Source organism: Pteropus alecto, unplaced genomic scaffold (genome assembly GCF_000325575.1).
Source record: "Pteropus alecto unplaced genomic scaffold, ASM32557v1 scaffold87, whole genome shotgun sequence".
Lineage (NCBI taxonomy): Eukaryota > Metazoa > Chordata > Mammalia > Chiroptera > Pteropodidae > Pteropus > Pteropus alecto.
Window position 1 is genome coordinate 123,399 of NW_006443225.1, and position 15,159 is coordinate 138,557.

Consider the following 15,159-nt stretch of genomic DNA (forward strand, 5'->3'; position numbering starts at 1 on the left):
AGACGAGGAGGGGCTGAGCTGTAGGGCCAGGGAGCGCGTGGCAGTGAATGTGGTTAGGAACATGAAAGGCAGTTTATTCTCACGGTTCGGTCGCTGGCCCACCCTCCAGGCTCTTGGACTGGCCTACCTTGGCATGCAGGCTCTGTGGTTTGTTGGAGAGGATGTCTGCAGCTTCCCTGCAGCGGGTGGAAAGGTTCAGGATGGCAGCAGCTGCTGCTATGTGGGTGTCTTCACTACATTGACCATAGCTATAAGAGCTGGCACGGCAAGGGCTCTGTGTGTGGGCGCCTGCACTAGGCAGTCGATTAGGAAATTTCCCTGGATTTGAAAAATGCTTCGCTGTTGAAAAGAGATTTGATTAGCAATTGCAAGTACGTGGTTTTAGTCATTAAATTGATTTGTTTTAAAGATATAACTTCTTACATTAAAATATGTGAAGACTAAATTAAAACATCATCCATTATCCATTGGTATGTTAAATGAAGGTTATTCAGACTGGTTTTCATAGAAGTTCACAGATCAAATGATGTGATTGCTGGGAAAGAATGCCTAGTCTCTTAATTTTTTTTTTTTTTGTATTTATACTTCTTATAACAAAAACTCCATAACTAATGTTATGGGGCAGGTGCACTGGCAGCATTTGTGGCAAAAACTGTATATTAAAAACCACACTAACGAAAACACATCAGGGACTATAGGGGCTTCAGGCTTGTATATTTACAAACTATGTATGCATGAGGACCAGTAATTCCAGCAGAGAAAAAAAATATATCCTTTCGATACTTATTTTTACAATAACAAGTTATATTTAAACATGAACTGCATTTTTATTGATACACAGATTTGTTTTGTACTTAAACCAGTAGTTGTTCTTCATCCAACTAGATGAAACTAAATAGATGGCACAGTCTTTAATGAGCTGGCATTTTGCATATTCAGGTAGAGCACGTGGTGAGTAGGGGATAGAGAAAATGTTCTCAAGGTGAGCAGAAAGGCAATTTAGTTATCAAGGCTGAGTTTCTGTTTTGTGCGTCTGTTGTGGACACCAAGGTATTGCTGAGAGAGAGAGAATTAAACATATTTCTCTTCACTCTGGGTGTTTGTAAACATCACTCAAGGTTATTGGTGAAACGCCTAAGATTTAACATGGGATCATATAAAAGCATTTAGTTGTTTATTTAGCTGTAAATATCATTTATTTTAAATATTTGATCATTATTTTTTATAAAACAAACTTTAAAAACATTGCCAGATGTTATTCCTATAATTATAAAAATATGAAAATTTCACTGAATGTTTTGCATTTTTAGACTAATATCCATATTATATGAGAACATAGATTGTTCTTATTAACTAACCTCACCTGAATTAAACATATATGTATATGTGTATATTTTGTGTATATGTAATAAACCTGTATAAAATTATACATAAAATTATATAGATAGAAAGATTAGCTTAGATAGATAGATAGATAGATAGATAGATAGATAGATAGATAGATAGATAGATAGACAGATAGATGATAGATAAATGATAGACAGGTAGAGAGAGGAGATATAAAACATACTGTGTGTATGTGTGTATGTATTCTTTTTTCTCGGAATCTAACAGGTTTTCAGTGGTTATTTAGATAGGCTAGGACCTATTTTTGGCAACAATAGATAAAATATCTTTTGGAATATAATGGGCAAATTCTCGTTTATGGGCAAATTCCTTTTTTATCTACTGCTGGGTTTTTTACTGCATTCTAGTTCTTTGAAAGAGGTGATCAACATCACAGAATGAAACACATATTCTGTGTTCCTAAGAGCACTCAGTCTAGGTAACCAGGTGTGAGCTAAAGGAATTCTGTGTAATTGTAGAATGTTGTATAAAATTCATGGTCTCTGGAGAATGCAAAGTGGGGAATTATTTTGCTTGTTCTCTTATGATTAAGTTATCATAATGCAGAAATCATTCCTGGGATTTTTTCCAAGGTTCACTTTCTCTCCTTGTCATTAAAATATTTAAGGCCTCTTAAAGAAATGTGTTAGTGAAAATACCAAGTTTTATATGTTATACAATCTTTGAGTTATGGAAACATCTTCTATATGAATGTGTTAACATCAGAGTGTTAACACATTTTAAATGTTTCTACATCGATTCTTAAATCTGTGGATAAACATTTTCACAGCCACACATTTTTTCAAAAAAAAATCTAGTATAATCTTGATTCCTAAATTAAGTTTCTTCTTAGACTTTTCACTTTTTCTCCTACATTCAACAAAAATGTTTTTGTTGATTTAAGTAATCTTTTAAGTAGTATTTCAATATTTTGCCTATTAAATTTTCATAATTTCAATATAAATCAAAATTATTATAATAGCTATTACAGTTTTCAGTACATTAATCCCAATCCCAGCCAAATGTGGATTAAATATATTTCTTTAGAATTACTGTATTTAGATTCAACAATGGCACCATACTTGTAAAATAATTAATCCATTAACTGGTCACCATGTTCAGTGTAACTTCATGTAAAATCAGTAACATTGATCAATTTATCATTGTTTTCTTTATTTTATTTCACGGTACAATATATTTTCTCTCCTCGCAGCAATAAGTAGCATATTTGAGTACCCCCCCAACACATACATATACAATATGCATTTTTCTTTTTGAAATAAGTATTAGAATTCAAAGCTTACATTCAGGAAATGGCGGTGGTTTTTGTCCTTGACCTGTTTGTACGAGGGGGCGTTTACCAAAAACTTGGGCATCGAAGCTGGCATAATCAAATGGTACTTTTCCAAATTTCTCTTGTTCTTTTGACGCTGAGGCTCTGGGAGAGGTGATGGTTTGTGATCGGAAATTAAATTCAATTTGTTTTACCAAGCTTGTCCTGAAGTGTTGAAAAGAAATATGATAAAACTATGGGTGAGTGTATTAGCATCAGAATTTAAAGTAGATCAGATGTGTCATGCCTGTAGGTATCCATAGGGAAACTGCGCTTTGGAAAGGAGCTGTGGTCACAGCACGGCAGAGCAGAGTGCTCTGCACCAGGAGTAAGAGATAGGGAGGAGGCGCTTTGGGTTCTGGGTGGCGAAGGGGAGGCTTCATATTGTGGGTCTGAGTAAAAAAGAGATGGGCAATCTTCTATTCATCTTATGTAAATGCCACAAGGAGCAAGTATTTGATGCATGTTAGCACTTTGATCTCCTTAGAGAAAAGTGCCATATAACTATTTTTAGGGCACTGACAAGGTGTGTGCTTTCTGCTTGTTAGGATTGTTGATCAGATTTGCAGTGAAAAGTCATAATTGTAACTAGAGTGGAAAAGTCATTATATTCTGTTTAGAAGAAGCAATGCTGAGCACTGCTGCATTCAGCATAACTGACAGGAAGTTGCCTAACAACCAAAAAGAGCAACGTAAGCACCAGAAATTTGATTCCTCACTTGTGAGTTTCTTTTTAGGCTTTTCACCTTTCTCACCAAATTCAGTCTGAATGTTTTTGCTATTTTAAATAGTATTCAAAAATAGTACTTCAGTATTTTATCTATTAAATTGCTATTATCTCAGTGTGAATCTAAATCACTGGACTATAATAGTCATTACATTTTTCAACAAAATCATCCCAATTGAAGCTAAATATGAATTAAATATTCCTTCAGAATTATTGTATTTGGATTAAACAAGGGCATCATATTTGTGTAGTACCAATTCCAGCCAAGGAGAACACAAATGTTTTTGTGCTTGTGGTCTCATGGCACAAGATATATATATGCGCATATATGTATACACACACATATTAATATGCTTTCTAACAAAGCATGCCCAATTCATCAGAATATCAGTTTTGGAAAGTTTTCTTGGATTTGATAAAAAAATTTCAGCTGAAACATAAAAATATTTGATTAATTGATCTTCTTAGTGTATATATAACTTGGTGAATACCCTTAATATTACCTAAATGTTCTATTCTAAAACAATATTTATTTTTTAAGAAATGAGCAAAATGAAACTTAATGTTATTTTTATATTTAATAAATAACCTACTTAGGGAGAAATGAGAGACTATAGGAATACTAAGAATCTCATTATAAGATTTTTAATTTCTAGTTATTCAGTAATTCATGTTCTTTGCTTGACATATGTTCTTCATTCATGTAATCTGAGTGACAATTTTGACTCTTTTAATTAAATCTATAGATGCACATATTAAGGGAAGTCATATATCAAAAATATTCTCACTATTTTGCATTTCAGTGTCTCAGGAACAACAATGAAGATCTGCTTATCGGTTTTAATGCTAAATCACTTTTCTCACATATATGATTTTTATATTAATAAATGCATAACTTCACATACATTAAGTGGCATCATACATAGTTTATTATTTAGGTATAAGTAAGTTCTTCCAAACTACTATATATTGTGAAACACCTAGGACCAATAAGAGATAACTTATTAATAGTTATCAACTCACGGAATTAATTTTTGGTTAAAAGAAACTCTGTATATGTGGAACAGAAGAATAAATATATAACATCACATAATTTAAGTAAGCGTAGGTGATTTATGATGGCATTTTCCCTGGACAGAAAGCTTAAGTCAATCATAAAGATAAGCTTTTCTGACTAGTGAGATGGGTTTCATTTAGTGACAGAGAATTTTGATTAATAATGTTATCATAAACTTTATTTCTTTTAGACTTAGCCACATTATGTTACCTTTGCATACAGATTAATTTCAAGTGAAACGTCTGGAGAGTCTAAGATGTTTCTGTAAGTGATAGTTTGATCAACTGGACCAGCCTCTCAAGTGGATATTGGTAGCTGAGAACAAAGGTTAGGCCATAGTGAACTGGCACATGAGGGGTGACAGAGCCATTGTGTAGGAGCATGGCACAAATAGAGTATCAGTGACATCAAGGGAAGGTCATACCTGTGAACCTGGTCAAGACCCTGCCCAGTTTGAGGAGAATCGAGCTGATTTTTGTCCTGGGACATTGCCAATTTTTCAGCTGCAGCAATTGGACAACCAGAGAGACTGTTAAAAAAAAAAAAAAGGTAAGAGGATTTGAGTTTAAAAGATAATGTAATTTGTTTCAGCGTGTACCTCATAGCATACTTGGTATGCATGAAATGTTAAGTCATATCAATAGTCCACTTAGTACCATTCTCCTACTAAAAGATCCTAAAGGTTTTGTAGACTATAAGTATCAACATCTGTCCCTCAACCCCATCTCAGTGGTGATAGATAACAACCTCATTTTTAAAATCGAAATATTACATAAGGGAGTAATAACTAAATTATTCTGAAACTTCATAATATTTTAGGTGGAATGTGCTTATTCCAATTGCAACATGTACAACTATAAATATAGCATGATATTCCATGATTTATATTAGGATCTTTAGCAAAATGTTAGGGACTTAGTTTGATATCATAGTTTAAAGGATAGAATATGAAGGCATCTGACAATATGCTTATGAATTAAATAGTATCTCAAGACCATATCATCTATACATAATGTAAAACACACATAAGATAAAAAGCATTTATTTTCACTAAAATATTTACATATACACAATACATTTGTGTATAAATACACATGTGTTTTAAGTTAGTTGTGATCTCAATGAGGTGGATCTCAAAGAAACGAAATAATGTTTACCTTCATCCTGGTTTATAGTCACAACCACAGTATATTGAAGCCCTTTTTGGTACCTGTTTAATGCTTATTGGATAGGCTTGAAGATAACCCTTAAGCAACTCTTTTCATTGTCAAAACAGCTAAGGTGAAGATCCAGAGCAAAAGAGAACCTGTGTAACTTGTATGACTATGTGAATGCATAGCCCTAGTCTTCAAATATAACATTCTCTGTTAGCATAACTGGCTGCTAAATGAAAATGTCTAGGAAAATAACTAATGAAGTCATTTTTTTTTTATTTGCCAAAATCGAGAATACTTTTTATCTCCTTCAGGTGGTAAGGTATTTAATACTAATCCAGTGATTTTGATAACACATTGTTAGTTCTTTATTTTCTTGATGGAATATTCCTCTCACTTCTTTTTGTAATGTAAAAGATTAGCAACTCATCACAATTACCTCCTGTGGGTGTTGCGGTTGCTGTTCACATGCCCTCTTCCTGTGCATCCTGGGGTGGGACACTTGAGCACGTTTTCGTGCATGGCAAGAACTAAGCACAAAATATCACATAAAAAGAAAAAACAATATACCATAAATACATAACACACTAATACACTGATTTCTCAACTTTACATTCAAATGAATTTAGTTAGATAATCCACCATGCTCCATCCCCATAGATATTCAGGTTAAAATAAATGAACATGTAAGAAATTCAAAAATTAATTCAGCAAGCTTGTTTAAGTTTTAGTTTTTCTAAACTTCATGTTATGGTTAACACTAGACTTAATGAGAATATTCTACTTGTATTTAACTTAAACTGAAAAGCTCATAGCTCTACTTTTACATTTATGTGCTTTTTCTTGGAGTGACTCAAAACCATTATTTGTCAAGTAGTAGTTCTTTCTATCTTTTCCCAATAGTGTGAAGTTCTGAATATAGTCTTTTTTATTTCCTAAAAGATACTATTTTGATTCTTTGTCCTTCTTCCCTACTCCCCACCCCCACTGCCGTTCAATTACTGGTGAAAGAGCATGGATGAGTGAACAATCTGATCAATAGTTTGGGGCACCGCTAATTCAGTGGGACAGTGCTGAGCTGGTTAGATTCAGTGCTTTAAAAAAACAGTGCTTTTGAGAAGGGTGATATCAAGGCATTCTTTCATTGTGGTTTGTATGACCCAAGAGGTGTTTCACAAACAGGTTCAAAAAGTAGAGGACTTATCACAGATACTTCAAAACTTAGGAGGCAGCCCTTTCTTTTTCCTTCAGTTTCCTAGCTCACAGTGGGGCTGTGGGTGAGGAGACCAACTCACATTTGCTCTTGCTCAGGGCCCATAGCTGTAGGATGTCCTGGGGCAACATACCTGATATCACTGTCCCTAAGTGCAGAATGGCCTGGGAGGACATTGGTGATGTGATGCACTTCCCATATTAGATGATGCACTTAGGCTAACACTGCTTGTGGGCTTAAGGAAGCATGCCTCCAAGTGAGAAAGGACTGTGCAGTCACAGTGTATTAGCCATGTCTTTTATTTTCTGTGTGCTGATGCTTTGGCGTCTGGAGCCTTGCTAACCATGGACAGACTGCCCCTCCCAGAACTACCTAATTCCTAGAGGTAGTAAACACTTTTCAAATGCAAACCAACCAGTTCTGAGCCCTCACCCAACTACCTCCTTCATGGGCTCTCACACATCATAAAATGCTCTACCTGCCCTAATTGTCCAGGGTCAGGAACCAGAAAACTACAGACAGCCCTCAAATCCCAGAGCCCACTGAAAGAATTCAAGCTAGCTGATCTTAAGCCTGCTTACTCTGCTCTTTCTCATGGAAGCCACAGTAAAGGCTCTTGTTCACAATCCCCCCCCACCCCCATGACTGACCGGTGATGTCCCATGTGACCCTGCCTGGTGTGGCCTGTCCCCTCCTCTTGGACCTGTGAGTAACAAATTATCTTCTCAATGTCAGTCATCTCCTGATCTATTGGCCTGACTGTATCTCATGTTTTCTATTAGTATACGATATTTTAAACCAGGCTAGACGAACTTTATGTTTCCATCCTTACTTCCAAATCAGATAAGAAAATAACATTGTGATGCTGTGGCATTTATAACAAAACACCTGCTTCTTTCAGGGCTAAGCAGTACTCACTTTCCAAGGGAACCCGCACCTTGTGGGGGCACCCTGAAAGGCTGCGGTGGTGGGGGTAGAGTCCTGTCACATGTCCCGTGCCGTCACACCCAGGGATGGGGCACTTGGTCTCCCTCTTTTCAGGCCTTGGTGAATCTACAGAGAAATTAAATTGAGAGATTCATTTGGTTATTCTTCTTTCCCTTCCCTTTCAATAGAGTGGCCTTGCAGGGTGACATTCTCACTTCATTCAGTTTTATCGTCATACACATTCTTCTCACATTGCCTTGAATAAGACCCTCAACTAAGACCTGTGGAAACATAAAAAAAATGTTTTCAATTTTCTCGGTTTCCTAAGCAAAGGCTTGACACGGGGCAAGGGAGTGTTAAAACACAGAGATGGTTTTAAGTTGTCATATTGCAGAATATAGTTGGAGCCTCATTATGAAAAATCAATTCTTCATGATAGGATGCACGCGTTCCTGAAAAGAAAAAAAAAAGTGGGAAAGAAGAAAAAAAAAAAAAAAACTTTTTAACCTAAACTATTGAAGAAGTCTGGTAAAAGCCAAGTCACAATTACAAAACAAAGAAGCCACCATATCTGAGAAATACCTCTCTGACCTTGTCACTGTGGGTCCCCAAAAGCATGTGGCCCTAGGGTTCAGGTCTCAGGGGCTGCTCCTGGACATGTGTGGGACCTGCTCTGATGAGAGTTAGGACAGGGAGTCAAGAATCCCATCTCGTGCCATGCCCAACCCATCAGCAGGGCTTAAGGGGCCCAAAGTTCCAAAATGCCAATGGGTTGCCATTTTGGATCAGTATGCAGTGACTAGGGAGAAGCTGCTGATTTTACTCTGCAGAAACTAAAAACAGAAGCAATAGGAAGATTTGACAAGGAAACACTCTCGCAGGAGACTTAGAGGGGAAGTACAGAGAGTGGAGTCCACCTCGAGTGGTCTGGAGAGTGGAGCGCCGCCAAAGACCCGAGGTTAGGGTGGGGGCCACAGGTGGGAGCTAGGGACACCTGGTAACGCCTTTGCGGCATAGGATGGCAGCCTAGAGGGAAGGGCTGAAAACAAGCTCGGGTTTTAATTTGCTGAGGGTTTATAAATAAATAAATATATTTATTTTATATATTTATATAAGGCTTATATAAATATATAAAATAAACATGGACTAACATGAATACTATGGAGGTTAGAGCTAACACAGAAGAGGCCTTCCTTAGAAAATTTCATACCCGTGCTTGAGATGGTAGATGAACTGAAAACAGAAATGCATTCTTATAGCTAAAAACTGCCCCTCCTCACTCATGCATAGAATGATAATACCAGTCATTGGGACAAGCCTGCCACTCAGCATCCCCAGCATTTAGAGGAACCGGAAGCAGAACTGGCATGGGGGCATCAGGGAAAGGACCAGTGTGGAACGCAGGCAGCTGCAGGCTTCTCAGAATGTGAAGTATCAAGAAGCATGAATACACTTGATGCTGAGAGTGAAAATAAATAATCTGTGTGATCCTGCCGCCAGAAAGCTGCTGACAATGGAATCCCGGGCAGAGTCCTGCCCGGAGGATGCAGAGGGCACATATGCTCCTGCTCCAAGCGTGGCACCGAGAGCAGGGCAATGCCGCAGGATGCAGCAGCCGTCTCCAGGGCCGAATATTGCGATGAACAGGCGTGTCTCTGTGCAATAGCATGCCACTCCAGTTGTTGGATCATAAACGGTCCTAGGCAGATGGGCACAGCAGGTTGTATGTAATGCAATTATATAAAGGCATGGCTTCAGCAAAAGGGGAGGGGCCAAGGATCCTTCAAGTTATCTATGGAGCACAGGGGGTTGGGGATAGTGACGGGGTGGAGAGCAGAGAGGAAAGAAAGCTCTAAGTTGTGAGAAAGGAACAGCCAAGACAGGGATGCCTTGAGTAGCAGGCATTTTTGTTTAATGAGAGACAGGATTTAAATGCCATGATGTCAAGAATGTACTCTGTATTCTGTAAGAGACAAAGGGACATGTTAAAACTTTTGACATGGTCTATGATTTTATCTATATATTTTTTTGTTTAATCCAACAATGTTGTCAAATTTCAAGTTGATTTGGGATGTAATACGTGTAGACCATTAGTCAAAATCTTTGAAGTTTGCTGATAGTGAAATATGAGAATTCGAAAAAAGGAGAAGCAATGTGTATTTTGGTGCCTTTCCTCTCTTGGATCTCATCCAGGTGAGGCCACATTTCTAAAACACATTGAAAGGTTTGGACTCGAGTGTTTCCTCTCCTTGCCACAGTATTTGTCTACAGGAAGCCAGAGAAGGTGTGAGAGATAAGGCAGGACTGGCACCTGACCAGGTGTGGTCCACTGACAGTTCATCATGCACCTTTGTCTGCAAGCCTCTCCTCTGTGGGTGAAACAAAAATTCTGATTAAATGCTCTGTAGGGCAGAACCTGTTTGCACGATAAGAAGCCAGAGCTCCCTTGACTTTGAGGCCTGGCTCCTCCTCTTTGATTTTCTTTGTAGAATGCTGCATAATGAAGGTGACCTTATACCCTGGTGACTTTATATCCTGGTTTGTCTGGGACTGTCCTATTTATGCCTGATACACTTGTGCAACTGTTCATATCATTCCCCTGTACTCCAAGTGTCCTAGGCTGTACAATAAATCATATGGTGACTCTACTTATATTGTGACCTAAAGTCTCACTAAATGCTTAGTAGTAACAGGATAGCCAAACTGTTTTTAGAGTTGCTGACTTATCAGAAGTCTTGACTAAAACAATATTTTAAAATTCTAGTGTTCTCTCCTTAACAGTAGAGTCACATGCCAAGGTGTATGGAAAATCAGGATGGTATTTTGGAGAGCATTGCTATCATTTGGGACAAGTGTTAACTTATAAGCATGGAATGCATGACAGAAAAAAAGCACCTCTTTTGCCACTGGCTCCCACATCTGGAACAAGGAACAGGACAGTGAATGCTTAATTTGGACTCTGCAGGCATCCTCTAGGCTAAGCTTATAACTTCTACTTTTAAAAATATTTATTTATTTATTGCATCTTTTTATACTAGTCTGGTCTGGATCTCCTTGCACAGGCTTTTAACACCCCAAGGGAGGACTACTGATTCATGCAGCCTCATTAGTAATTTAATAAGTCTCTAACATGAAGTATCTACAAGCTCAGATTCTATTGCCTTGTTAACTTTGAAATCAAAAGTTTTAAAAGTTCTACAAAAATGACTAAAAGATTGTCAAGTATTTTAAGCTATAGAACAAATAATTAAACTTTCTCCAAATACTGGGTTTCACTGGCAGGAAGATATCATCAATAATAAGATGAAACATCATTTTGTGTGCTAGTAAGAAGAAAAATCTATTGAAAATTAAATTATGCCCCTTCTGATTTCAGAGATGTTGAAATGGGAAAATATGTATCTTAGAATGAATGAAACCAAGTATTTTGGAAATTATGAGTTGGGAGAATTTGAAGTAAATTTAATCTTCTTTTCTGATTTTGTAGTTTGTTAAAACACACACACACACACACACACACACACACACACACAGGTAAATTCAACCGTTGTATATTAGTGTGCACAGAGCTACATACAGTGTTGATATTCTGTCTCTATCCCAACCTTGACAGTATGTGTACATAGCATTACCTTATTCCTCACTACATGACATTATTTTATTTTTCGTTTTCTAAGCTCTGAGCTGCAAGACAATTATTTGACGAGATTGCAGGTGAGTAATAAAATATACTTAAAATGACAAAATATATCATTCATTTCTACATAAATACCACCAATCAGAACATTTAAACCATGCTAACACATTCTCCTTATAAGCACTTTGGGGCCATAACCTTAATTTTCTCTAAGATACTCCCCTAATTCTGTGGTTCTCAGACTTTAGGGTATCCAAGAGTCACCTGAGAAACTTGCTTAAAAAATAGTCAAGTTCTGGAGCAGTGAGCCCAATAGAATCCTGGAAATAATCACCTTAAACAAGCCTTCTAGACACTTAAGCACCAACACTCGAGAAACCGCATTTAACCTTAGAAATCATCACCAGACCCACCAGGTGCAAGGTTTGGGAGGGCTGAGGAGATTATCTTTATGAGAGAGGGGATACAATTTTCCTAAAGTCTGAGGAAAATTTTAAGGTCTCCTCCAAGCACATTTACTCTGTCATTCATGTTTAGCCCAGATATTTGTGGGGCCTGGGTAAAAAGCATGGGCTTATAAAAGCATTAACATCCAGTTTTATCCTAAGAAGGATCAGATCATCCTGCTTGACTTGCAAGTAGTTTGACATTATTTTGAAGCTCATAGGCAGTCAGATGATCCCAGAAAGAGGATGAGAAAGGAAAAATAAATTTCTGGAATTGATTTAATTAATACAATGATATAAAATTCTATAAGTACTAGTGTACTTCTAACATGTCCAATAAAGTACTTCTTAAAAAATACTATATATTTTTAAAAAGCAGTCAAGTTAAAGGAAATCGAGGAAATAATCCTTTTATCATGTGTGAAAATACTGCAAAACTGTAAGCTCGATCTGAGAACAATCTGGAGAGTAGGAAAAATTAGAGATTGTTTATTTTATAATATAAGTTGATTTTTAAATTGTGTTAAGTTGTCAAAAAGCTATCTGAAAGAAGTTATTAAATCTTACTAATTTTTTCCTAACTTTTAAGAAATTTTATTTCTAAAATAAATGCAAAAACATGTCTTACGTTTATTGTTAAAGATTTGTCTTCCACTCATGTCAATAACTTTGGTTTGCCTCCTTTCCCCTGCTAAGTGCTCCAGTAGAAACCTGTCCAACTCCTTGTAGTTGTTATGAAAAACACAACCTCGTTCAGCCTGCAGAGCAATTGCCTGCTCCAGCAAACTTAAGTTCCCCTTGGCTTTCTCCAGGTCAACAGACTCTTCTGTCATTGCTGCCAAGCACTGGTTATCATCTTCCTCAATCTCAGAGAATGAGGGCTGGGTTTTGCCATCCAGTGGTTCTATGTGAGCATTCTGTGGGTCTCTCCTTTCTGGTTCAGAATCACATTTGTTTTCACAAGGGATAAATTTGTCATCCTCAGTTTTTATTTCGGGAACTTCTAATAGGTCTTTTCTACTATCCACTAAAATATACTTTGCAACTCTATGTGGTTTGGTTTCTTCTGAGAAGTTGGAGCCACTGTCCCAACCATTCTCTGCACTTTCAGAGTTACTTTCATTGTCATCGGAGGAGCAAAACCTTAGCTGGGAGTCATTGATTTTGTCTTTTCCATCATCAGAATGAATCATAAAGCATTCATCTACATCATCACTCTCTGCTTTTAGAGACTGGATGCCACTGTCATTTAAGTTTTCATTTATGGTCTGAAGAGATGCATTTTTTTCAAATTTCCCCAAGTTCATTAAAGATTTGACCACAAGTTCTTGGTAACAGCCATATCTGTCTTCCTTCCCATTGGAGTTTTCTTGTGCAGTTGAATGAAGAGTCTCATCAATAGGTTTCATCATGATTTCTTCTATGGAAAGAGAAAACCAATATTTGAAAAACAAGAAGAAATTTATTTAAGTTTATTTATAATTTAAAATTATTTTAAGAAATATTTTCAAAAATATTTTAAGGAAATGTATGTGACATATGTGAATATGTAGGCTCTATCCATTTTAAAAACATTTGGGGAGAAAAATATAGATCCTCTTAAACAAAACAAAACAAAACAAAAAACTTAGATCTCAATATTCTCAGAATTACCTTTAAGGATATGAGCTACTGGAATTTTTAGTAGATAAAGAACTTAGAATTTTTAGGGTACTGAAGTACATAAATAACAGTAACAGAGTGCTGAATGTTAAAATTATTGTTACTGTACCTCTTATATTTGTAAATCTTAGCCACCCAGAAGGAAATAAAATATACATGATACTATACATTATAAAGGAAATATTCATCAGATTTTTGTTAATGTGGCAATATATTTTCAAAATTTATTTGGTTTATGTTCTCTACCTTCACAGTTTCTCAAATATATTTTCAGATTTTATGGAATGTTAGCTAGAATACAAAATACATTTACATAGAAAAAGTTCTAAAGCTTTTAGCACTTACTGAACACTTTCATAATTGTCACACAAGAATTCCAAGCCAAGAGAAATACAAGAAAATGGGAAAATTAACATGATCAAATAATGTCTTAAATAGTAACATATTTTCTAGTTTAGTAATTGTGTGCATTTGTGTTAAAAGGAATGAGACAAGAGATGGGGATGGTTGGAGGATGTTGAATGTTAACTAGTTCTCGGTACAGGGCCAATTGGAATCTTGACAGTCAAGAAGCCCTATGACTGAGAACAGGCTCCCAAGTGCCAGTCTGCCTAGGACAGTCCACTAGATCTCCATTGTCCCAGTGCAGTTGTTATTGTCACCCTCTTTCATTCTCGGTAGTGGCTCAGTTGGGGTGACAAGATTCTTCCAGTGGAAACACACCAAAAAAGCATGTAAATTCTCTGGTGATCTAACTCTGGCATAGCATGAAGTGTAGTCTGGGGAGCATGGCACCCTGCACCACACATCAGGCTGAGAAATGCACAAGGCAACCCAGCAATGCTTCCCTTAGTGAATACTAAGACAAAATTAATAATAAATAAAAAGGAAGCAGGATCATTTCTGTGTCTCAAAAGGGAGGGTGGGGGATGAGAAACACTAAATAATAAGCCCCTTAAAGACTGTAAAGATGCCAAGTGAAGTGCATTCCATGTTAATAAACATCTTTGGAAGGAAGAAAAGCACAGCTATCCCATATGAGGGCTGCAGGAGAGGGTGTCTGTACAGAAGACAATGTGCCTTTTTTTGTCTCATTTAATTTTTTATAAACATTGTCTCTGACAAGGACACTCAAAAATACATCTCCATCATCTTCCTTTCTGGTAATTATCTCCCTAAATCAACACTGGACTGCCAGGATCAAGTAAATATTGCCATAGTAACTAAAAGCATTTTTGGATGAAGGGAAGAATTTAGTCACAACACCAGACCCTTTAAATAACACTGATTATAGGGTGCAGTCTTTTGTTGGGATCTATTCAACATAAACTGAAAAATTTAACATTTTACTTCCTAGAAAAGAGGCTGGATAAACAAGCACATAATATTTCATAGGATGGTTTATCCTCCCCTGAATTCATATCAGAGGAACTCCAGGTTTAAATAATATATTAAACATAGTCTAAAATGCAAATGAAGTTTTTCTCAATATCACGGTTGGCGATTAAGAGAAGTGTAAAGGGTTATGATAATTTTAAAGTATTATGAACTACAGAAAACAAATAAAAAGCATTTTCAGTGAATATGCTCAATTCATTGAACTATTCTCTCACTCCA

General features: G+C 36.6%; 1 protein-coding gene across 7 annotated transcripts in view; it reads right to left on the reverse strand.

The window, feature by feature from the left end:
- The window catches only part of LOC102897725 (suppression of tumorigenicity 18 protein), a 262,470-nt gene that overhangs the window by 43,213 nt on the left and 204,098 nt on the right, over nt 1-15,159 (reverse strand). For all 7 annotated transcript variants that reach the window (XM_025041161.1, XM_025041159.1, XM_025041162.1 and 4 more), the window contains 6 exons: nt 12,509-13,300; nt 7,789-7,923; nt 6,097-6,187; nt 4,928-5,032; nt 2,691-2,884; nt 128-339 (listed from right to left, as the gene is read on the reverse strand). In XM_025041161.1, coding sequence (XP_024896929.1) covers nt 128-339; nt 2,691-2,884; nt 4,928-5,032; nt 6,097-6,187; nt 7,789-7,923; nt 12,509-13,300 — 1,529 coding nt within the window. The remainder of the gene's footprint in view (nt 1-127; nt 340-2,690; nt 2,885-4,927; nt 5,033-6,096; nt 6,188-7,788; nt 7,924-12,508; nt 13,301-15,159) is intronic.